Source organism: Anguilla anguilla, chromosome 6 (genome assembly GCF_013347855.1).
Source record: "Anguilla anguilla isolate fAngAng1 chromosome 6, fAngAng1.pri, whole genome shotgun sequence".
Taxonomy (NCBI): Eukaryota; Metazoa; Chordata; class Actinopteri; order Anguilliformes; family Anguillidae; genus Anguilla; species Anguilla anguilla.
This window is the reverse complement of record NC_049206.1, coordinates 30,661,750-30,688,098: the sequence shown is the minus strand read 5'-3', so window position 1 is coordinate 30,688,098 and position 26,349 is coordinate 30,661,750. Positions and strand designations below refer to the sequence as shown.

At 39.1% G+C, this 26,349-nt stretch overlaps 1 protein-coding gene across 6 annotated transcripts in view; it reads right to left on the bottom strand.

Annotated features, from left to right (window-relative positions):
- The window catches only part of itsn2b (intersectin 2b), a 140,102-nt gene that overhangs the window by 82,980 nt on the left and 30,773 nt on the right, over positions 1 to 26,349 (bottom strand). For all 6 annotated transcript variants that reach the window (XM_035422487.1, XM_035422491.1, XM_035422486.1 and 3 more), the window contains 7 exons: positions 22,376 to 22,468; positions 12,993 to 13,056; positions 11,071 to 11,246; positions 9,874 to 10,089; positions 7,862 to 7,958; positions 6,964 to 7,106; positions 897 to 960 (listed from right to left, as the gene is read on the bottom strand). In XM_035422487.1, the coding sequence (XP_035278378.1) occupies positions 897 to 960; positions 6,964 to 7,106; positions 7,862 to 7,958; positions 9,874 to 10,089; positions 11,071 to 11,246; positions 12,993 to 13,056; positions 22,376 to 22,468 (853 nt within the window). The remainder of the gene's footprint in view (positions 1 to 896; positions 961 to 6,963; positions 7,107 to 7,861; positions 7,959 to 9,873; positions 10,090 to 11,070; positions 11,247 to 12,992; positions 13,057 to 22,375; positions 22,469 to 26,349) is intronic.

The window sequence follows — 26,349 nt, the reverse complement described above, 5'->3', positions numbered from 1 at the left end:
AACTATATTTTAGGTGTTTTACACAGAGTGTAGATACCTCTGTAAAACACCTATAGACATTTTGTATACAATTGTAGAAATATATTTTGATGATAATAAACTTAATAAATAATTAATTTATATAGCAGCATTAATTGAAACAGCAGCTCAAAGTGCTTCACAACAGATAAAAAATATTTTTACATGACAGGAATAATGGATCAAGCATAAATACAGGGCATGCAAGGTGATAAATAACACATTGAAAATAGCCAATACAAAGCAATACAGCAGAGCTAAAATAGCTGAAAGAGATTAACAAATGATTGACATAAAAATGTAAAAATATGTAATAAGTTGTTCTGATTGTTTCACATGTATCCCAAGATGCCCTGGAAAAAGGCAACAAATGTTGCTGAATGGGCCATCCAGGATTAACAAAATAAATAAATAAATAAAACCTATGAAATATATTACATTTGTAGGCATCTTATCCAGAGCGACTTTTATTTTTTTTTACATAGCATTTACATTGCATCCGTTTATACTGCTGGATATATACAGAAGCACCTTGCTCAAGAGTACAATAGCAGTGTTCTAACCGGGAATCGGACCTGTGACCTTCAGGTTACAAGACCACCTCCTTACCCATTATATTACACTGCTGCCCATCTAGACAAGGTTTCCCTGTCCTACCCTAACCTCAGCCAAAATAAGATAAATAAAACTGATCAGAGGTCAACACTCCACCTCTGATTGGATTCCAGGGTCTGTTTTTTTAAAACATCATCTTTGACCTGCCAAAGGTGGGGTGAGATTAAGCAAGCAGGATTCCACGGGTTACTACTGCTTTGTCCTCCAACTATGCACCAGGGCACACAGGCTACAAATTGATCTCAGCGGTGTGAAAGACTTACCATATGGTAGCCAGCTGTGTCTGAGTCAGGTTTGTTGTAGCCAGAGCATTCTTCACCTGAGTACCTGAAAATTAACATGGAAATGTGGTCAGGTGGGCCTCTTATCAACGAACACACATGACGATGGGCAGGGCTTACTGCCAGCTTTATTACTGTGTTCAATATCACCAGTGTCGATGCATGTAGTAGTAGTTTTATTGTCACCATCCTCCACATGACCTTTGTTACCTACAATGTTCTGTTCAGTCTTGCTGCGGTATTTGTGCATTCATGCACTTACCTATTAATTAATTTGGCATGGTAAGGCTCCAGGGGATTTTCACCAAGGGATCCTTTTACTGTTCTACAGTTAATCATGAGCAGTCTATCTGGCACATGTTTATTAATTCAATCAATGAAATAAATCAAATTTTATTTATATAGCGAATTTCACAACAATCGTCACAATACACTTCAGAGACAACCCTGGCCTAAACCTCCACAGGAACAAGCCTACAGCAGTGGCAAGAAAAAACTCCCTGTGGCAGATGGGAAGAAACCTCGGAAAGGAACCAGGCTCAAAGGGGAAACCCATCCTCCTCTGGTCAGCTCAGGGTGTAGATTGGTGACCAGCCAATTGGTCAGTCAATATTTATGTCGATCAAATTGGTGGCAACTAAATGACAGTCCTGAGGTAGCGGCAAATTTAATTAGAACTCAAATGTATTTTTCCCCAAAAAAGGTCAAAATTAAAAATTGTTTTAATTTATTCATCCTCAAGCTTCAGTGACATGTTGAACACAGGCAACCCCTGTAAGGCAGGTACAGTTGAGGCCAAAAGTTTACATACACCAAGGCTAAAGATATTCAAACTCAGTTGTTCACAATTCCGCACATTTTAGGTTACCATACATTTCTTTTGGCAAGTCAATTAGGGCTTTGTTCTACTTTGTTCACATCAGAGGTAATTTTAAAACAATTGATTAAAGACAGAGTTATTTCAGCTTTAATTCACAATATCAGAATTCCAGTGGGTCAAAAGTTTACATACACCAAGTTGACTGTCTCTTTAAACAGTCATGCATGATTCCAGAAATTGATGTAATTACTTTTTAGAAACTTCTGATTGGCTAACTGTCATAATAAGGAGTTATTTCGGAGTTAATTGGCACCTGTCGCTGTATTTAAGGGCCTACCTTTAGAACCACTGCCTTTTCGACCTTGATACCATGGGAAATTCCAATCAACTCTGTCAAATTGTGGACTTCCACAAGTCTGCTTCCTCCTCAGGAGCAATTTTGAAACAACTGAAGGTACCACGAGCACCTGTACAATTTTATGCGAACATAAAAATCTTGGGACCGCACAGACACTGCATCATTCAGGAAGGAGGCACAAATGAACTCTCAGGCCTGAACGAACTTTGGTCCAAAAGGTTCAACTGAACCCCAAGACAACAACAAAGGAACTGGTGAAGGAGTTGGAGGCATCAGGTACCAAAGAATATACATCCACCATTAAGAGAATCCTACATCGCCAGGGCCTGAGGCACAAAGTAAATTTATTCCAAAGGTTAATAAAAGTATGTTGAATAAGAGTATAAGATATTTAAAAATGACAGCACAGAGTAATAAGGCTGAATACTGTAATATGCATGCTAAGGTTAAAAAAAGAACTACAGGAAGCAGGGTTTCCCCCAAAAAAGTTGTTAGGCCCGGTGGCAAGTATCTTTTGACGGGGGCCAGTGGCCCGGCAGTCAAGTGTCTTTTTTGACAGGGGCCTGGCGCAGGCCAGCGACAGACTGATGGCAGCATTAAGGTAGGGCCCTATAGTTTCTGTGATAACAGAACCACGGACAGAATCGCGGAATTGAGAATTTAAAAAAGCTATAACAGATTCCATAGGATAACGTAATGTGAATGTTGTTATAAATAAGTAATTTATTCAACACACATTTTAAAAAATCAACAACTATTTACAGCATAGCAGAGTCTTACAAAGAATCTGACAACACTGTACAGTCTTGGAATGCTGCGTTTTCAACAACAACAAAAGAAATTTAAATAAATAATATCAAAGTTACTGCACTCTACAAAAAACTTCCCGATTGGCTACTGAATCTTACAACAAGCCTTGGAATGCTGGGCACATTTAAATAGGGATGGGAATCGAGAACCGGTTCCAAGTTGTCCTATACATTGGAATCGTATGCCTCCGAGCTTATCGATTCCGCTTATCGAAGCCAGCATGTTTTTACGACAGCTGCGCATTGCAAAGCAATGACGTAACGCCTTGAGGAAGGCATGCATGCAGGCAGCCTTTCTCAGGTGTTTATTTTGGATGGCAGCTGTCACCAAAAATTTGATCCGGGGAGTCAGCCTTGATACATTCTGTTGCGATAAAGATTCTAAGACAACTCAGCAATTTCTCTGGATTAACAGGTTATTTTCTAGCCTGATATGCGATCGTATTACTAAATGGATACACGTCATGCAAAGTGCAAGTAGTTGGCTATCTCCCTGGATATGAAGTAAATGTTTTTACCAATAAATAATAATAATAAATGCGATTTTATCCATGGAAATAGCTATACAAAAAGGCAAAATAAATGTTGTGGTTGTGATTGCCGTCATAGATGTCAGAAGGAAATGTCACTGACAAAAAAAAGTTTGCTCTCTTTGCAGTGGTTTGGGCTGGAAACGAGCTATAAGAGCAGGATATGCACAACACTGCCTACTGAATCTTACTACAATGTACAGCCTTGGAATGCTGGGCACATTTCAACAACAACAAAATATCTATGTATCTGTGTTACTGACTGTTTGGCTAGCTAGCTAAGTTAGCTAAATGACCATGTTGTCGTGCACATCAATGTCATCAAGCTAATGTTATTAATAAACAAGTGAAGTCGTTATTTTGATGGAGATTAATAAGTCATATAATGTTACAATGTATCGAGCGTTACATTTATGCTATTAGTTTAACGTTACCTACACACTGCTTAAGTTAATATAAAACGAATGTACTTATCGATGAGATGAAGTGATAACGCAGTTTGTAACAAGGTTAGTTAGCCTACTAAATAAGAAATGGTGGCTTGCTAGGTAACGTTACCTTGTTACCTTGAAGTGTTGAACGTCACTCTACGCACAATGAGGGTAAATGAACACTTAAACCTGCTGTTTTCCTATAGTGTGTTCGCATTTTAACCAACAGAGGTCGCTGGGGAGCTTTCCAACCGAGGCACCCCACTGTAACTGTAGTTTAAAAATATTAATACAATATAAAACATATTGAAAACATATTGAAAAACATATCCAAAAAAAATTCCCCGATGCTTAGGCCCGGCGGGCCACCGGGCTTGCGATACACTGGCGGAAACCGTGGGCAAACTGCCCAAAAAGCAAAAACTAATCCTAAACATTTCTTTCAATACTGTAGAAGGGAAAGGAAAGTCAAAGAGGATATCAGGTGCATCAGGAATGACGAAGGAACATTGCTTTCTAAGAATAAAGATATTGCTGATGCCTTAAATAGTTATTTTGTTGAGAGTTTTACTAGAGATAAGGTTCTAATAGACCGGAAGGCATATTCAGTACTCAGAAAGTCTTATCAGATATTGAAATATAGTACTGCATGAATTACTTAAACTAAAGACAAACAAGGCAGTAGGTCCTGATGGCATATACCCAAGAATACTCAAAGAGCTGAGATAATTTTTAAATCACTGGCAGGTATTTTTAGACAGTCCTTAGAAACTGGAGAAATTCCCGAGTACTTGAAGCGAGGTAATATAATACCAATATATAAGAAAGGGGACCGTATTGATCCAGAAAACTACAGACCTGTAAGTTTAACTTGCATGATATGTAAAATACTGGAATCTATCATTAGAGACATGTTGTAAGTATTTCTTTAAAAAAGCAAAATCCTAAGGGATAGCCAGCATGGTTTTCGTAGAGGAAGGTCATGTCTGAGAAACCTTCTAGTATTCTTTGAAAAGGCTACCAAGTGTTTTAATTATAACAAGGCGTATGTGTATGATATTATCTACTTAGATTTCCAAAAGGCATTTGATAATGTACCACGAGAGACCTTCTTGAGCCATGACTAAGAATATTGTGGTATTCTTTGAAGAAGCTACCAAGTGTTTTGATTATAACAAGGTATATGATATTAACTACTTAGATTTCCAAAAGGCATTTGATACGGTACCACATGAGACTTGTTAGTAAAATGAAGACAGTAGGAACTAGAGGATGTATTTCAAAGTGGATTCGGAACTGGCTACAGGGTAGAACACAAAGAGTGGTAGTAGGAGGGATACTGTCTGAGCAGGGAGTCCCACAGGGATCGGTGCTGGGACCACTGCTCTTCCTCATATATACCAATGACCTCGACAGGGACATTGAAAGTACATTGGTCAAATCTGCAGATGATACAAAACTGGGAGGCCCAGCTAATAGTTTGTAAGCTACTAACGTAATCCAAGAAGATTTAAATAAAATCCAGAAGTGGGCGGAAACCTGGAAAATGAAATTTAAGATAGCCAAATGTAAAGTTCTGCATGTGGGAAATAAAAACATTAAAGCTATGAGGATAGACTTAAGATGCTTAAACTCTTCAAGCTTAGTAAAAGGAGACTCAGGTGATTTTATTGAGGCTTTTACATTCATAAAGGGGATCAACAAAGTGAACTACAAGAGATTCTTCAGGTTGAGTTCCGTTAGTAGAACAAGGGGACATAATGGAGAAAGCTAAAGCTTGATCGCAACTGGGTCTTCCAGCAGGGCAATGATCCTAAGCATACCTCCAAAGTTGTAACAAAATGGCTTAAAGACAACTAAGTGAAAGTATTGGAGTGGTCATCACAAAGCCCTGACCTGAATCCCATAGAAAATCAGTGGACTGAACTGAAAAAGCGTGTCCGAGCAAGCAGGCCCACAAACTGACTGAGTTACACCAGTTCTGTCAGATGGAATGGGCATAAATTCCAGCAAAGTATTGTGAGAAGCTTGTGGAAGGCTACCCCAAGCATTTGATTTAACTTAAACAATTAAAAGGCAATGCCACCAAATAATAACAAAGTGTATGCAAACCTTTGACCCACTGAAAATCTGATATAGTACAAAAAAGCTGAAGTAAATCTATCTCATAACTATTATTTTGAAATGACCTCTTATGGAAATCAAGTAGACTTAACACAGGATATGTATGGTAACATGAAATGTGTGGAGTAGTGAAAAATTGAGTTTGAAAGTCTTTAGCCTAGGTGTCTGTTAACCTTTGGCCTCAACAGTATACAGATCCTCTGCAAATTCTACATATTTCTACACGCACGCACGCACAAACACACACAAACTACATGGCCGAAAGTATGTGGACACCTACACATCACGCCCATACCCTTTCCAGTTTGCACGATGCATTTGGGCAGGTAGAGTTGTCTTGGCATTGCCAAACCCAGATTTGTGTGTCAGAATGCCAGATAGTAAAGCGTGATTCAACACCCCAGTGAAAGCGTTTCTACTGCTCCAGTGTCCAACGGCAGGGTGCTTAGCACCACTCTAGCCGATGTCTGGCATTGCACATACTAATCTCCGGCTTGTGTGTGGAAACCCATTTCATAAGGCAAGCATGTTCAGATATCTAGTGGAAAGGCTTCCCAGAAACGTAGAGGCTGTTAGAGGGGACCAACTCCATATTAATGCCCATGGTTTTGATATGAGATGTTCAATAAGCACATACAGTATCGGTGTGATGTTCAGGTGTCCACATACTTTTGGCCATGTAGTGTTTTATGCAGAGTTAAATATTCTGCTTTGACATAAATACACCTAATTCTGTGCAGTTCAGCGTGCATCATAGCTACACTGATTGCTCTTAGACCATATACAGGCATTTTAGTTAGTGCGCTTTTGTCCCATGACCAAGTGACTTCTTCACACAGCAGAGACAGCAGAGACAGGTGGATGAACATAGTGTTCATTGCAGTGATGTGGAGGCCTGAGCTAACCTAAGCTGGGTGGCCATGACAGCCTCAGGCCAATAACAATCTATCACTAGGCAGAGTGAGCGGCCAACTGACCTGAGAGGTACCCAGTCATCTGCTTGTCAAGCCCATTGAATTGCTGGCGGTATTTCAGCCGGGATGACTGAGGCACTGCCCAGTCCAAGGACCCCACTTTTGGAGAGTTGCTGGTCAGAGAGGTGGTGGAGGAGGAGTTGGAGCTACAGGGATAGAAGAGGAGGAGGAAGCAGTTGGATTTGACAGTAATAGCAGTTTAAGCAACGCACTGTTTGCTTATAACTTAATTCATAATATTATTCACTTACATTTATACACTTAGACTAAAGGAAGATGCTTCTCTCCAGAATGAATTATACAGCTTACATTTCAGACAATCAATTGACACGCTAGCTCCCTAACCACTGTACTACATATAGTGTTCCATAACAGCATATGTGTGGGATTTGCAATTTAATGTCTGTATACCAATAGGATTTTGAACAAAGCAACATTTCAATCAAAATACTTTGAATTATAATAGAAATACTGAATCACTGAGGAGAGTTTACACCTGATTCTACAAGTGTTTCCCTAGTCCTACAAATGTTTCAAGGAAATTATAAATATATTATATATATATCATTTTATTATATATAATAAAAAATAGGAGACCTCGGAATTGTATCTATTACTACATGTAAGCAGTATGCATTAGAACAACACCTTCAGTTATGTGGAAAATATTGTTAAATGTAAAATAAAATGTATTGTTGACCACTGTACTGACAAGATACATCTATTCCATGACATTTTGAGGACATTTGTATATCAATTACATCATCACATCAAATGTTCTTTTTCAAATACTGAAAACAGATTTGGTTTTCACACGTAAAATACAAGTCACACCTGTATTAAAGACAGAACATCTCAATACATTATTTTTTTCAGCAGCCTTGTTCCCCTGGGCACTCACCTGCTTGAGCCGAGGTCCAGCAGAGACTGTGTCTTCGTCACACCGGCTCCTCCAAACCCAAGTGGAGGAGAAGAGAAGGAGCTGGACAGTGGGAGAGCTGCAGGGACATGAAAACAAGACCTCCTCTCACAAGCACTGCGTGAAGCAGGAGCACAACCCAGCATTTCAGGGCTGCTGCATGTCACTTTTCATTCCAACTAATTACCCTGGCCTAATTCTCTAAACACTTACAGTTTTTCTCCATTGTATACACAAAAAATTGAACTATGCACACAATTCTGAAAACTTGAAGCTCATCAACAACAAGACTCCACACTTCTAAACTCTAAGCACAATTCCATTGTTTTCACTCAAATAGCAATTCTAACTCACATGTTTGCAAAACTGTAAGCACAAATCTCATTCAGCACACTTTGTTCACCTGGAAAACACTGGCCTTCAAAATGCCACACCCTAATTACCAATTGGTCTCACTCACTTCTCACCGGTTCAAACTCAATTGGCAAAACAATTCAATCATGTGTCAGAGTATAAAAGAGGTCTCAGGTGACCTCTACTGTGTTGGGGAAAAAAAGGAGCAGCATGGAGAACAGAGAGGAAGAGGAAGAGTGAGAGCAAGAAGAGGAGGAGGAGGAGGAAGAGGAAGGGGAAGGCGAGCCAATATTTCTAATGAAATCCGCGCAACTTTGGTTGACCATGTACTCAATCATGGCCTAACAATGACCGAAGCTGGGCAGTGAGACCAGCCGAATTTGAGCCGCTTCACGGTAGTCTCAATTATCTGGGCATTTAGAGATAAGAATAGGTAAGTAACCACTTCAGTAGTCTTCTATACTCTCTACAGTAATTACAGTAATGTAACTTTATAGTTTCTATGGATATCTACAGTGCTTAGAGAAAAGTATAGTGTAATGTTGTTTTGTCTTACATTTATTAAATATGTCTAGCCTATACTGTATATACTTTTCACAGCATAGAAAGACGACCAGCAAGAGGTGGCAGAGGCCGGAAATTTACAGATGAGCAAGAGACCGCCATAATCAACATGGTGTTGGCTAGTACTGTAAATATTTGCTTTGTTACCTTTTTGTATTTGTGCACTGATTTCATCATTACACTCCCAGAAAAACAGTCTAAACATTTTCTTACTGTAGTGTTTTTCATTTTACTCATCAGTGTGAAAGCTTACCCCAAGCGTTTGATTCAAGTTAAGCAATTAAAAGGCAATGCCACTAAATACTAACAAATTGTATGTAAACTTTTGACCTACTGGAATTCTGATAAAGTGAATTAAAGCTGAAATAAATCTCTCTCAGATCGATTGTTTTAAAATTATATCTGATGTGAACAAAGTAGATGTCCTAATTGACGTATTGATGTATGGTAACATGAAATGTGCGGAGTTGTGAAAAACTGAGTTTTAATATCTTTAGCCTAGGTGTATGTAAACTTTTGGCCTGTACTGTTCAACTGTATCTTGAATACCTGAGGGAAACATAAATAGTATTTGTCGCAAGTGACATTAAAACCAATTATTTTCCCCCTCACATAAGTTCTACATCTCATAACCGAAAAGACTAATAAAGTAGGTTAGAAACTCCATGCAACTGAACTAAAATGCTTTGTTGGTTAATGAAAACAAGAAACCTTCTTGTGGCGCTCCTGAAACTCTTTCTTTTTGACATTAAAGGTGAAAAGTTTGTCATTATATTACTTACAGAAATGAATCATACCCATACTTTCCCTATCCTTGCCAAGTAATTCTCAAAAGGCTGAGGGCCTGAATTGCCCAACCCCTCTTCCCTCCCTCCTTCCTATAGGATTTTACTGACCTGAGGCAACAATTTATGGGACTAAATTAGGTTTTTGCCATATGGGTTATACCTGTCCACGCTCTACAGATCAATAAACCAATGAAGAACACAGCCTATGTCCCACACCTGACCCCATATGCAACAGATTAATACAGTGGGCTGAGCAAAAGGACGAGCGAGGCAGAACCACCCACTTACTTGTGGTCATGGCAAGAGTTGGCTGCAAGATTGCTGCTGGTCCGTTCGGTAGGGTGGGGATGCTGAGGGATGGCACCAGGGACATGGGCAGCCCGGTGGGCATCAGTGGCCCCATGGTTCCCATGGTGCTCATCGACGTCATGGAGGTAGTCATAGGCATTGGTGCCAAGATGGGCATGGTAGGCATGATGGACAGGTTTGGCATGGATCCCATCCCTTGGAGAGATACACAGGCATAACAACAGTTAGAGAACCAAAGGCACATATATAAAGGGAAAATTGAAAAGGTAATTTGCATTTTTTTTTTTTTTAAAAGGAGAGCAGGACACTCATCCTTTCATATTTTTTGGCAGGGAAGGGGCCAGAGCTGCCATCACAGGGGTCAAACCCCCCTGCTCCCGTGGGAAGAATTGCATATGGCCGATATTTGGTTGCCCTCTGGACTGCACCACAAGCCTCCCCATTTATTTACATTTTGAATCACTCAAGTTGCTCCTCAAGTTACACAGTCAGAACTGCCATTTAGAGCACTGTAGCTGTTGTTTGGCCTCTAGTGGTACATACAGACATTTAAAAAATAAACAGCTGCAGACAGGAGAGAAGGGTTTCCAGTGGTAATCAGAACCAATAATGGAAAAGTGGAAGAGGGAGATGGAGTATGTAGAAGCTAGAAAATAAAGCCTTGCGATATTGAACTCAGTTTATTGTGAACTTGCATTCCTTTTGCTACGTGCCATTCTATCAACCTGATGTTTTGGGCAGGTGGGTGGGTGGGTGGAAGGATGAACGGACAAACAGACAGACGGACAGATAGACGGACGGACAGGCATATACAATACACACCCCTGCTAGGCAAAGGTTTATGGTACAGTGTTGCAATAGCTGTCAGAGCAGAAAAGGACCTACGTTACAATAAAAATGAACACATGCTGCATGAACGAGACCAGGCCTTGGGTCCAGTCCACCTCCAACAGAACACACGTGAATTTGCCTCAAAGATTTGTGACACCAGCCATGCATTTCACCCCTTGCATCTTGTGTAACTTGAAGAAACCAGGACACAGATGTCTACAGGTTCAATGCAATGGCTTCCTGAAATGACCGTGCAGGAGAAATCCCCTAATCTTTCCAGCTTCCTACTCTAACCAGACAAAAGGCCAGAGGGTGTGTGTGTGTGCGAGTGGGCAGGGCATTTACCAAAGCGGGCTGAGGAAGATGCCATGGGAGATGGTGCGGGTACAGGCGGCTGCTTCATGATGAGGGGTAGAGAGCTGGGCAGGCTCTGGCCCTGCAGCTTCATCTTTATCAGCTTCATGGCAATGGAGAACTCCAGCTGGTCCATCTTCCCATCCTTGTTCATGTCTGCCAGAGCCCTTCACAACAAATGCAGAGCCAAATACAAATTCAGATTCAAACAAGTTTCAAACAATTTGGCAGCAGCTAAAACTGTTGCTAAACCATCAATGATAATGTCAATAATAAAATGACATCAACAAATCATAGCTACTTAATCAACACTAAGTGCTTCCATTCAGAATAAAAATCCTGAGGTTGTCTGCAGCCTCAAAATATTCTCAGCTGAGATGGAAATAATAAGTTTCGTTTTCATATCTGAGCTGAGTTAACCATAGTGTACATCACAATTTCATTTCCGACACCGCAAACTTAGAAGCGGCTCCAGCTGTGGGGTTTGGTTTCCAGGGGACCCTGATTTAATCTGGGGCTGTAACTCAAGATCCTGCCTTTGTGTGGCCAGTTGATTACACGTGGGCAGCGCTAACGAAGAGTAGTGTTTACTTTTTGGAGCAACTGAGGATGATGGGGGAAGTGGTGGTCAGAGCAGGAAGCTCAATACAACCAGCAAGGCTTGTGGGCACCAGTGTTTCTATCCATGGATGCAGGAACACCTCTTCAAAACACTCTGATTTAGATTTTCTTCTCTAACTTAAGTGCAACATACATGCTTCAGTCTCATTCAGTTCAATAATCCATACACTAATGCTTACTTGCCGAAGATCTGATGCAAATGCTTGTATTATGATATGAATTTCTGATTTTCCTTAGAATAAAAGGAAAATAAAAAGTATTTATATAAATTGAAAATATCTTTTCCCACAATCATGGAAAACTAGCTCCCTCTTGGCAAGCTTACAAACAAGAATGAGCAATATTTCAATTGTATGTATTTGAAATATGTTTTGTCTATTTTGCAATTTATGTTTTATAAGCCTGGAGAAATTCTGATGATAATCTGTATTAGGAAACAGTAAGAGGAATGTCTGTTTTTTTCACATCCTGGTCTCCCTTTATAAATAAATATACCCTTTACTTTCCCCTCGCTCTGTTCCATCACTGTGTTTTGTTAATCCACTTATCCGATTTGCTCATCCACTCATCATTTAGCCTATCATTGTGGTCTCACATTTGTGCTTTGCGGGTGAGTTAACTTAAATTAATTCTGCTCGCATCAATCTGACATGCCCAATTGCAACTCTGAATGGCTCAATGATTATCCAGGGGTACACCAACTATGGGAAACTGATAAACATTATTTATCTTCCAAGACACATAGACTTGTTTCATTAATAAGGAAATTTGTGCATTGTATGTCCAAAAAACAAAAACATAATGGTGTTGGTGATATCCTGCAGACCCTTTTTATGAAAAAAGGCCTCTTCCATTTGACCAGGACGCGCAACAATTTTTGTAGGAAACAAACAAAATTGTTATCCAGAATAAGGTACATGGCAAAATGATGTGGTCCTATGCTCTTGACAATTCAACATGATCCTTATCAAGAAATACATTTTGGTATATTCTAAATATTAGAATCCATTTTATTTTGATAAAATTGTTGGAACCCATATTCTGCAGTTATTTTGATACTTTCATTTCTAGGGTATTTTGTATTTTGAGTAAAATACATTCCAATGTATTTTTTCCCATGTCACCTCACATACAGGATCTCCCAGACAGCTCCTCAACCTAGTCACAAATATCAGTTGAACTATTTAAGCAGAATTATGATGTATGAAACTCACAGTGTAGTAAGAATACAGTGCATAATGAGGTTGAAATACAATGAGTGGCAGTAGGTCATTTTTCTGCTCGGATGTTACCATATTTCGGCGAGCACAGTTGAGGGGAGGCCAGACTGCAGGAAAAACTTTCGCGCCTGGTCTCCTGCAGGGGCAAAGACAGCACAGAGTGAAAAACTCAAGCAACTGGAACTTCACAGAGCAGTGGGCTGCAACAGGTGTTTTTCTAAGACCAACATTGCCTAACTCTAGCTCTAGTAGTTTTTGCTGACCATGCAAAATGCTTTTGTAAGTCACTTTGGCTGAAAGCACCTGCCAAGTAAATACATTCTTGACAAATGCTCACCTGATGGCCCACAAGATAAATCTAGGGCCCAATATTTTCAATATTTTTTTCCCCAAACAAAAAAATGTTTTTTAAAAATGATTCTGTTTGGTAGCGTGGACAAATCTACATTTTCCCCTAGGATAAACAGTGCCATATGTTTGCTGATATACCGAGCTGACATAGTTTTCTGGAGTAAGTCAGAAGAGGAGAAAGACAGCATGGATTTTCTGTCTCGATCCACTGAACACTACTAACATTTCATCATTACTATGTAAGTATTATTGATGAAAATATTTTGGTTATATACGTTATTATAAAAACTGAGTGCCTTTAAATAGGTTAGTGGTATTTTATAATGAGGATATTTCACACTGTAATGTAAGCGTTCATTGGTAGTTCAGTAGTGTTTGTGTTTCATGCACCGGATATGACATGAAAGCTGGAACATTGCCAAAACGTGGTGGACGGTTTAATATTGTTTTAATATCATCCCAACCCCAATCAAGAAAACATTACATAATACAGAGTACAGAAAAACACACAAGAGTTAATGATTACACATTTAGGTACTATACCACATAGTGTGATAATGTTTTTGCATAATTTCTTTTATCTGATATCAATGTTTCACCTTAAACATTCATAAGGGGCACATGTATATGCTTTATAATGAACAAAAAGCATTTTATTGATTTTTAGAGAGATTTTGGATATGTTGCAGGACCCCTAGATATAAGAGGCCTTATATTTAAGCCACTGTTCTGGCGGAAAGCTTGTAATTCCCACTTACAGCAATGCATAATTTAGACATTTTGGATAGATTTGGAGACACTGGGTACACTGCTTACTTTTTGATTCATAGATCTTTAGTAGTTCTGCATATCCACCCTTAGATTTGACACACCTGTGGTCAAGGAGTTTTTGATCCAGGACATGTATCGTTTAACCTTCTTGAGCCATGACTAAGAATATTCTGGTATTCTTTGAAGAAGCTACCAAGTGTTTTGATTATAACAAGGTAGGCTATATGATATTAACTACTTAGATTTCCAAAAGGAATTTGATACGGTAACACATGAGACTTGTTAGTAAAATGAAGACAGTAGGAATAAGAGGATGTATTTCAGAGTGGATTCGGAACTGGCTACAGGGTAGAACACAAAGAGTAGAAGTAGGAGGTATATTATCTGAGCAGGGAGCTGTTAGAAGTGGAGTCCCACAAGGATCGGTGCTGGGACCACTGCTCTTCCTCATTTATATCAATGACCTTGACAGGGACATAGTAAATTAGTCATATGTGCAGAAGATACAAAACTGGTCCAGCTAATAGTTTGTAAGCTACTAAAGTTATCCAAGAAGATTTAAATAAAATCCAGAAGTGGGTGGAAACCTGGCGAATGGAATTTAATATGTCCAAATGTGAAGTTCTGCATGTGGGAAATAAAAACATTAGGCAGGATTACTTTATGGGAGGAACAAAATTGGAATGTGCTCTGTTTGAAAAAGACTTTGAAGTAATGGTTGATCAAAGCCTTTCTGGTTCTAGGGACTGTGATGTAGCAGTAAAAAAAGGCCAACAGGATGCTGGGATATATAGCCAAAAGTACTGAGTATAAATCCAAGGAAGTTATACTTATCTTATACAATACATTTGTTAGACCACACTTCCAGTATTGTGTGCAGTTCTGGGCACCGTACCATAAGAAAGATATAGAGACTCTGGAAAAAGTTCATAGAAGAGCAAAAAAACTGATTCCTGGTATGAAAGATAAAATCTATGAGGAAAGACAAGATGCTTAACCTCTTCAAACTTAGTAAAAGGAGACTCGGGGGTGATTTGATTGTTGATCCCCTTTATGAATTTAAAAGCCTCAAAGTGAACTACAAGAGATTCTTTAGTTCTGTTAGTAGAACGAGGGGACATAAATTCAAATTAACAAAAGGCAGATTCCATGTAGACATTAGGAAGAATTTTTTCACACAGAGTAGTCAATTTCCCGTACCTGTGTATATCTTATATGACTTGATACATACTCTACGCAAGGAAAGCAAATGCCAGTGCACTTTCAGGACATATGCAAGCTCATTGCTTACATACGATACACACGTTTACCAGCTTCGTTTAGCCCTGTCTGACGTCATATACTACTAATCCACAAGGTGGCAGTCGGCTAATCTGGTTGGAGTCAGTAACCTTGGAGCAGAAATGATTACTACTTTGTTTGTAGTTGTTTGTTGAAAAGCATTTACTTTTAGCTCCTCTAATGGAAACACATAGAATCACACCACGTGTTTCTGTCGGATTGCAAAATTGGGACTACACATTTTTCTTATGATGGAATGTAAGAAACGCCCCTTGCGTTGCTCGTTGCGCATAAGAGTATGTAACAAGCCTAACCCTCATGCAAAACCCAGAGATGTGTCTAATGTTGGAGATTCTAGAAAAATAAGCACCTACTGCCAAAAATGAATGAATGAGACACCATCCCAACACACCCAGAGCAGAAACAAATGCACTACTATTAGTGTTGGGAAGTTTAATTAATTAAAATAAATCCGTTTGTTTGAGGCAGTTCATCTAAATGAATAGCTAGTACTTTCGAGTCATTGAGTCTTTAAATTTATTTTCCCAGACTGCAGTGCACCTCCTACGTGATGCTTCGGTTTGGTTCTGCTGTGTTAAAAAATAATAAATTTTTCCGAACATAGGGGATAGCCGGGAAATAACTAACGACTTAATTCTGAAAATATAACTAGAGATAATTTTTAATACAAACAACCTTGGCTATGATTACACCACAATGAAATTCGATGTCACATGTCACTATGTTGCCTGAAGTTAAAGTTGAGTTAAATAAGTGTAGATTCAACTCAGACAGGATAAAGTCTGATCAATCAATTGGTTAATTAATAATCGACTGACAACTGGCTAACAACCCCACGGGGGGTGTCTGCACTTTTACCTGGCTAGCAATCCCCGCAAGCTGCTATATCAAAACTATGCAATACATAGACAGTCACTAAACGACTGTTTACGATTACATACATCAGGATTCCTTGACATACACATACAATACAGTAACTGAAAAACACTTCCGGTAAAAATATCTCCCAAAATATTTATTAAACTCTCCTGGCGTTAGCTGGAGACAAAGACATGATAATTCTGTGTGTTTACCTGAAATCCGTGTTGCATTTTACCCGTGTTAGGTTTTGCATTACAGGCAATTTACCTTGGTCTGCCCTATTTACTCTTAGTTTCTGACATGCTTAAGCTCGGTTCACAATGTCAAAGGTTATACCTACTATTGAAATAATATAGGCTATAGTAATACTTATTATTATATTACATTATTATTGCATTTAGACGGGTTCACATGGACCATATTTTTCCTTGGTGGGATGTTGAAAGTTTACATAATTTGCTTAACACAACAATGTGGTTTGATTGATGCAGAATTTTATTCAATGTTTATGTTATGATACTAAAATGCATCTGTGACAAGCACAATTGAACACAAAATGTGAGGCAATATTCTCTCTTGATTCTGTGATAGGAATTTTCCCCGTCATGTTAAAAGAAACAAAACTGAAATTAAACGTAACTCATATAAAGAGACACGCTCTCGGTGTGAGCTCCCAGTTTCGGCCCCAAACTGTGGAGACCAGCACACCTTTAAGCACCTGGGCTGATCACCAAACGCAAACCAAACACTTTTGCTGTGAAATCCTACACGTCATTTAATTGTTTATTATGAATTACAAATAAGACTAATTTCATTGCTACAATCTGTTCATACTGTATTAAGGGCAATGCTGTTTCTTAGCACAAGTGAAATAATAAAATGCTATAGAGATATACTGGATTTTGTATATGGTCCATGGGCTAATTTGATTTTTTCTCCCAAATGCAGCGAGTATGCCCTAAAAAAGTTCTTTTTATCATCAACGTTGTCATTAATGTAATTAAGATCCCAGTGATACTATTTTTCAAAGAAACTGAACACTTCTTTCGCAAACATACCATTTCCTGTTTGTGTTTGTGTTGCTGCTGCTCAGCCATTAGTCATTAGTATGCCCACACTCAAGTCAGTATCACTTTTTCAGTAAGCTTCTTTTCGAGTTTTCGTACCAGTTAAATCTTTCAGTAGTTTCATTCGTTTGAATCTTTCAGTAGGCTACATTCTAGAGCCCGACCGATGCCAGATTTTTGGGTCCGATGCCGATCCCGATTTTGGAGAGTCCTAGCCCACCGATTACCGATGTTTTTACCGATATTTTGTCAAGAAGTGCAACATTTTCAAATAAATTTGAAAAACTTATATTTTATTAAAGTTTCTATATTTAAGAACATTTAACTTATAAGCAAACAAAAATTTTAATAAACACACAAAGAACTTTTTAGATTAAAAAAGTAAAATATGATATTACATGAAATATATATATTAACACCATCTTTAAGTGTGTGAAATCAAAATAACTCCACACCTTTCTTTTACTCCTTTCTTTTGAATTTTTCTATAAAAATTAATTTTAAAAAATCAACTTTCCAGTTTCAAGCATATATTTTTATGAATATTATTATTATTGTTGTTGTTATTAATTTGTTATTATTTCTTAGTATCTATTCTCATATACATTAATTATATTTTCTTTTTTTATTTCTACTACATGATCTCAAAGAGTAAGACATTATCTAGCGGACCTAAAGAGTGAATCAAGTGTAACGTTACATGAAATTAAATTGACTGGATGAAAGGCTACGTGAAAAAAACTACAATGCGCTTTCGTGCAGGTTACCCGCGCTAACTGTTGGTTGATTCACTTCTCCAACAGCAATCCTTCTCCCATGTTATCACGACAAAGCTAGATAACATGGCTTAAAATGATCCATGTTAGAAGTGTTTTATCTGCGTTTTTACTGTCTGGTTAGCTTGCTACGATGACGCCTGACTAGATGACACACTCGCTTGCAATAACGCGTTGGCTATTGACAGAGCATCATATAGTAGCTAATATCATTATCTCAGATTTTTTCTGGTTATTTATTTGAGAATACAGCGATGTCCTCTGGAAATGTAGATCCTACGCTGCTTATGTGCTCACTGCCACTTCATAAAGGCTTGCTAGCCAGCTAGCTTGCTAAAGTAAACCAAATATGTTAGCTAGCTCGCTCGCTTGATAATGAGGATTGATAAACATAGTGGTCGTATAAACGCATTTAATTAAAAACTTTCACTAAATATACATACCTTTACTACGGCAATTGAATCTGTGCAGACAAGTCTTGCAGTGGAGAATATTGGATGAGGCACGACTGACAAACGTCTTATTAGAGAAGTAGCGCGTCAGCTGCTGCAGTTCACACTTGTATTAGAGCTCCCTCTACTGGATAATTCTAGTAAATAGCAATTACAACGTTCGAACAGACAAGTACATATAAATAATCATTGTTTTTTTGTTTATTATACTTATTATACTAAAAAATCAGGACACATCGGCAGCATAACTGCCGATCCCGATGTCGTCAAAAAAGTCAAATAATGGCCGATATATCGGCCAAACCGAAACTACTACATTCAGCACATTTTGGTCATTTGAGTCTTTCAGTAGGGAAAATTCAGTACATTTCCTTCATTTGAGTCAGTACATTCAGCACAATCAGTTAATTTCAGCCATTTGTCTTTCAGTAGAATTTGGTCATTTGAGTCTTTCAATACATTTTTTTCATTTGAGTCATTCAGTACATTTCGTTTATCTAGTTCATTTTAGTCTTTCGAACTTTGAACGAATTGAAGGAAACAAACGAAAGACCAGTCTGACTTGCTTCCGCTCCAGCACAGTAGTACACAAGCGATTTCTTATCATTTATTTAATAACATAAATATTATTTGCAATGCCTACAGTGCAAATACAAAACAATCCCATAGGCATATGTCAGCTGCCTACATTTTCAGAAATAAATCTCCTACTGAATTTCTACATAGCATACACCGTTGTTAGTCTTTTCACAGATGTTTGCGTAACATTTAGCCTGCATTTAAAAATAAAAGGAGTGCAAGTTAGGTGACGTGAAGTTATGAATAACAGATTATAACAATATAATCTAGAGGCTATTTTATTAAAAGAGCACACTATTCAGCAGTGTGGGACAACTTCTAATGAATGGGTAGCTGTATTGATATAGAATCCATTGGGAAATGCCTACTGAATACACACTCTTTCATTCACGTTTTATTTAGGCTACATTATATCATGCAGTCAAAGATCTTGGTTAATTTGTAAGCCAATCGCTTTCATTTTACACAGGTAGGTGCTTGTCATTGGGCGTTTGGGTGAGGGAGAGCGGTAGGGATCCAGCAACATGGACGAAAAACATCCAAGGCTTCAGCCCCGGAAGCCCACCCCTAGCGATCCCACTGATGTCTACTACTACAAAGTTTGTCTAAGTATACATTTATTTGCTTTGAGTGCTCAGCATAAAAATAAGGAAACAAGAAAAGGGGAAAAAACCCTGAACCATCCTCTCACTGTGAGCATCCTACTGCACACCCATAATCCCAGCATGCAGCAGACAGATAAAGAGAAAGAGAGATGGAGAAGGGAGGAGAGAGGAGGAAGAAAAGAGAGAGGGAGGAATGGAGGGAGAGGGGGAAGGAGAGGGAGAGTGAAAGAGACAGTCAGGAGGAGAGGGAGAGCAACAGAGAGCAAGAGAGTGCCAGACAGACAGCAAGAGAGAGAGTGAGGACAGGGGTGGGGAGGAAGGCTGCTGTGTGTGACCCTGGCTGCACAATACTCCCTGCACAGCCTCAGTTTATTATTAGTCATTTTGTTTCTTTGTTTCTTATGGCAGAAAATAAGCTGGAGACTTGTTGAATAACACACCTTAAAGGCACACTATGCATGATTTGTTATTTGAAAATATTATAAAATAACTATGCTAAGGCATATCTATGATGCATTGGCATTCTCTGTCTTTACACACTTCAGCCAAATTTGTGCACCTCTTACCTGTATTTGTTATTCAAAAATATGTTTGGGACATTTCTGGGCATGGTGCTCTTTTCTGTGTGGGGAGGGGTGGGTGTGGCTACAGAGCCTGTGTTTTGGGATCAGATTCCAAGTGTTTAGCCGCGTTTCCACCAAAAGTACCCAGAACTTTTAGTCCCAGGAACTACTTTTCAAGGAACTAAAAGATTCCTTCAGCCCATTGTTGTCTGCGTTTCCACCGCGGTGTAAAGTCCCATGAAGATTAGGCAAATTAGCCCACTGACGTATGAAAAAGCGACGTTGTCGTCGGTCCATCTGTCCTATGATTTCTTCTGTAACCCCATACTACCACCGAAGTAGCCTACATTATTTTCTAATAACCGGGACAGCCCGGAGGGGTTTATTCCACTTATATACAACGGGTTACCAACAATGACTATATATGGTTACTTTTGTATTTATTGATTTTTATCGATTTAATCACCTGGAATTGAAATATTCTTCTGCAGCCGTTTGGGCATATTTTACCGCTGTCAAGCAAAACTGTCGTTGGTAGTTGAACTTGGACCGTTATGCAACAAATAGGATATAACAGACCAATAGTCAGATTGTAACTGTTTTATATATCCTCTCAAACACATTCATTATGTTTTTATGCGAACATTCGCTTTCATGTCTTGACATCCGAAGCGACAGAATGCATTCACATTTCCAATATAGCCTAACTGGCAACAACAGCAGAAAAAATGCACACGTTGTAAACAATTTGCTGTTTGATTACTTTCTCATCGTCAATTCCATATAGGCTAATCGCAAAATGACAAGAATAGAACGAAAACTCGGACTTGCGTGAAAATTTTAATTAGCAGTGGTACAGCCACCGTTTGCTTTCCTTCAAAGTTACTGCTAGCCGAGCAGCGAAGTGTGCCCTCCAGATGCAAACCATGCACCACAAATTAGTCCATAGTCTTCCTGGTCTTTTTGTGGAATTGAAGAATGGCAGGGTAAAATTACGGCAGTCTGAAAAAGCTAAAGGGACGATTACTAGAATTAACCTGTTATTTTACCCTGACAAAAAGTGCGGAAGGTGATTTTCCAGTTTGCTTTTACTGTATCACCAATGTGAATTACGCAGAACTACCGCATACCTCACATTACTGTATCAAACGTTTTGAGTCAATTACAAAGGGCTAACAAAGAAAATCCGGGAAGAAAATATTCAGCAACCAAATTAATCCGTTTGAATGTTTTGGTACATAATATGCTGTCCCAGCACGAATGCTTAGCATTTTATAAAACGAATACTAAAGCAAGAAAAGAACAGAAGAGCACACGTTATAATTCCAAGACATTGGCAGGCTATAACCAAAACTAGGCTACTGCGCCGCATAACATACAAGTTTTATTTGAAGTTATTATGAAAATAAATCGGTTTGCGGTTGCAGATTTTTAAACATGGCGGTTGAAATAAAACACTGCAAGTAGTCGACCAATCAGAAATTTTCAGCGCTTGCGCCCCACCCCAAAGGTTCCGATACTTTTGGAAAGTACTACCCCCCGAGCAGGGACGTTTTTGGGGGTAAAATAAAGACCCCGGAACTTAATTTAGACCCTAGTTCCTGCGGTCGAAACGCACTGAGTTCCTCAAAAGGTTCCTAGTTCGGGGGTAAAGTTCCTGCGGTGGAAACGTGGCTTATATCAGAGTAGGATGGAGAATGGAGAGTTTTGTCTGTACATTTGGTAAATGCGGAGTTTAGACGAGGGGGTCCACTTTCTCTTATTTCCGAATGTGTGCTAGGTGTTTTGATGACTTGCTGAAACGAGTAGCACCATTCATCAAACATGCAGGAACTCACAGAATTCCCATCTCTACAGAAGAGAGATCGGCGTTGATTCTCCGCACATTAGCATGTGAAGTCTGCCCTCTGAACGCTCAACCGTGACGTAACCAACCATGTGATATTTGGACCAATAGCTGAGAGGGGGAGGTCGGAGAACAAGAAAGAAGTTTTTGAAAAGTTCTCCCTGGAGGCCGTCGCACACTGCACCGTACAAACACACAACACTGCGTCTTTTTGTTCTTCAGTTGTTCTCATTGCTTCGTTTTGCTCAAAAAGTTCTAGACCGGTGCTGATGTGTTGCCTACCTGACACATAGCCGAGAGTGGGGGAGAGGGTGTCAAACTGCTTGTTGTGTTTGTCCCTCTCCTCAGGAGTGATGGCCCAAACACTGTGACCACCTGCAGGGAGAGAATGAAGGGAACTCATTAAGAGACTAACACAGAAACAGCGCAACACGCAGGGATTGGATTTCCATTAAGCCTAATGGGAATTTAAGCAACTTCGATTGAGGCAACACTACCTTCACAAAAGGTCCTCACTCAACACAAAAGGAAGGAACATTTGTGAAAACCCACATCAATTGATGCTATCATTTTTAAGAAATATTTGGCACAGTAGCACAGTCGCGGTGGCAACTTTGTTTTCTAAGTCGAAGCCAGACAATCTCGAGGCCTTTGATCGTGGCTTGCTTATTTATTCGCAGCCTACAGGAAATACCACGCTGTTAATTACATCACATCCTCCTTCAGTCTACTTTCAACCCAAACAGCAGGTCTAAAACTGTATGCACACCGCAAAGGAACAGCACAACCCCGCACAAACCCTTTCTCACTTATAAACAGAACATTTAAACAGCATTGCGATTCATCGCTGAATTTGCCACTGTACAAGCAACTGAATCTAGGATAAAATGAAACAAATTCAGGCAGAATGGGGAGTGACTTGTAGCCTAAAGCAGTGACAAAGCACATCTTTAAAAATCTCTCAAAAGCCATTCTCACAGAGGTTTAAATATTGAAAGAGGAACATGACATACTGGTCCCAGATCAAGTGAGGGAGGGGCCACTGTGTTTCCTCCTTCAGTGCTATTGACACACATGCATACTTAAAGACCCAGCACCGTCACAAATGTTTGACTGCAGACTCTAACTACACTACAGGCAATGCTGAAGATCCTGCATTTACATTTCACTGCAAATGCAATTAGCATTTTCAAACCATATTTGGTTACAGCAGCACATTTTATACTGACATAAGAGGTAGTAACAACATAGACAAAATGCAAAGCTGCAGCCATTTTCAAAGGAAGAACAGACATTGCAACACCTGTACCCAACAATTATGTTATTCAATAACAATCATATGGTTAGTACAAATGAGCAGCATCAGCCTTTGTTTAACAAACAAAAATGTCAGCACTAATTTGTTGGGATTATAATCAATCAAGTGATCAATGACAAAGTGATTGGCAACTGACGATTAAAATCAGTTTGCGTATATTGAGAGACGGAATTATGTGCTCCTCTCAATAAATTACAAAAAATGTTTCTATTATGCAGTTCCATTACGTCTGAGTATAAATTTGCACCAATTTGCACAGCTCTAAATGAGTCGTCACCCGCTTATTTTTCTTACTTTACAATAATCTAGTGAAGCTTTAAATGAAAATTTCAGATTAAAAATGTATACTTCTGTATACACCAGGTGAAGTGCATCCAGACAGTACACTGGCCTGGTGAATAGCACATCTATACTATCCATTGGCCTGGTGAACAGCACATCAATACTATACATCGGCCAGGTGAACAGAGCATCTACACAGTACTCCGGCCTGTGAACAGAACGTACACACAGCACACTATTGGTTAACATACAGTATAACAAATCCAAACCCACTGACAGGAATGAAAAGGGTATATTCTCAGGATTATCACAAAGCAGCTTAAAAGGCTATTAAACTAAAGCAAAATACATGAGGTAAAGGCACAGAAACAAAATTAAATTCATTCAAAAATGTTCTTTAAAATTAAATTAAGGCTTTAACAGAAAAACCTGAGACGAAATGTCATTTTTTTAGGCATGCACAATAATACAAAGGTTGTCTTAGCCAATAAATAAATGTTTAAAACAAAACTAGAAATACTGTCTCACGGTTGTATGCCTCCGCCAACCAGTAGCCAGTGCTCTGTTTTTGGTGTTTTGGTTTTTGCATCTGGTGATGTGCTGGGGTGGTGGTATCAAGGCTTGGAGGTCAGCAGTCTCAACAAGCTGTTAAGGAAGGCCAGCTAGGTGATCAGGTTGGAACAGGACAGTGTGGAGGCAGTGGCGGAGAGGAGGATGTGTGTATATACGTATGAATTATTACATTATAGATAAAATGAACAGAGCGGAAGCATTTTTCTTGGGTTTCAGAGTGGTTTTATACACAAATGGTAAATGGTAAATGGACTGCATTTATATAGCGCTTTTATCCAAAGCGCTTTACAATTGATGCCTCTCATTCGCCCATTCACACACACTCACACACCAATGGTGAAAGGTGTGTGAGTGTGCAAGGTACCAATCAACTCGAAGAATCAACACAAGAAATGCAATGGAAGTTGTAGCGGAATTCCTTGAGTCCAAGTGGATGTGCTAAATTTGAAGAAATTCCCTCAAGGCGTTCCTGAGATACAGCGTTCACGAGAGAATGGGACGGACATGAGGTCACAGTGACCTTAACCTTTAACCACCAAAATCTAATCAGTTCATCCTTGAGTCCAAGTGGATGTTTGTGGCAAATTTGAAGAAATTCCCTCAAGGCAAAACTGTGTTTTGTGAGGTCAATGTGACCTTGACCTTTGACCACCAAAATCTAATCAGTTCATCCTTGAGTCCAAGTGGACGTTTGTGCCAAATTTGGAGAAATTCCTTCAAGGCGTTCCTGAGATATCGCGTTCACGAGAATGGGACGGACGGACGGATGGACAACCCGAAAACATAATGCCTCCGACCATGGCTGTGCCGTCGCGGAGGCATAAAAAAACAAGAAAAAGGTATCTGCTGATCAACTAATATTATGGCTGATACAATGGGCCCATAAAATGATGCAACGTGCAACGTGCTAGGGAAATATGTAGGCATATTTTAAAATTATTTTTCCAGACACCCACATGAAAATCTATACAGACTTGGTAGCTCAATACACTCCTGCTCTCTGCTTAATAATAAAGTATGTAAGTGGAAATATTTTAATAATCAATATTTTATTGTGCTGATGCAGCATAATTTGACATCTACGCTTATGTACTTATTCCATGAATGGACTGAAGTTTGTGTTTGTGCTATAATGTGCTATAATGCAAAACCAAACAACCAAATAGGCTTATCGGATATCAGCCTCAGACCTTCCACGCGTTATTTGCAGACGTCAATTTCCCATGTTGTTGAGATATCTGGCCACTTGCCCAATTTGAACGTGTGCACATGTGCCCTAACTACGTCTGTATGCCCAGGGGTGGCCTACCACTATTGAACAAACTAAGGATTCTCTTTTTGTTGTCTTTGTCCTTCTTTATTTTGGATAATTTATAATTTTTACAAATAATGACATACTAAAGTAGTCTATCAGATGTAGCATTAAGGATAATATCACGTTATAAATTCCTTGTTAGAGTTTGTCATATCCTACAGTATGCCAGTGATTTAGCTACCACTAGGTGGTAGAAGGAATCCAATTTTGTGGAAACCCTTTCGTTATCTGAACAAAGCGGTATTTGGATTGGATAGAACTATTAAAATTAAGATCATTAAGATCGCCAAGACCTCATCACGCTCTTCAAAATCATCTATTTACACCTTCACTATGATGTAGGCCTATAAGGCAGAATAGCTGCAGTTTTAAAGCAAATGGAGTAGATGGCATGCTAGATGGGCCAATTTCAACAATTTCATGATGTTACATTTGCCCCATATGTGTTTATCATTTGACATTGTATGTTAGAGTCAATACTGTGACCATAGTGTTTGTTGCAGGGGCATTTAAATCAAACAATGTGAAGATCCTGACATAAAAATGGTCAAAGCTTCAGTTCCTTTTAAGTAACTGTGTGAAAACCAAAACATGTCACAATTGCCCCCAGTCTCCCCTATATGATTTTAACGCACGATGCAGGGGAAAAGAACCACCAGATGCAAAGCTAGCCATCTAACTCCATATACTCCATAACAGTAGCTATACTGTTGTATAAATCGTTGCGACGGTGTTAACAGATGATTTTGAAAAGCATAAGATAATATT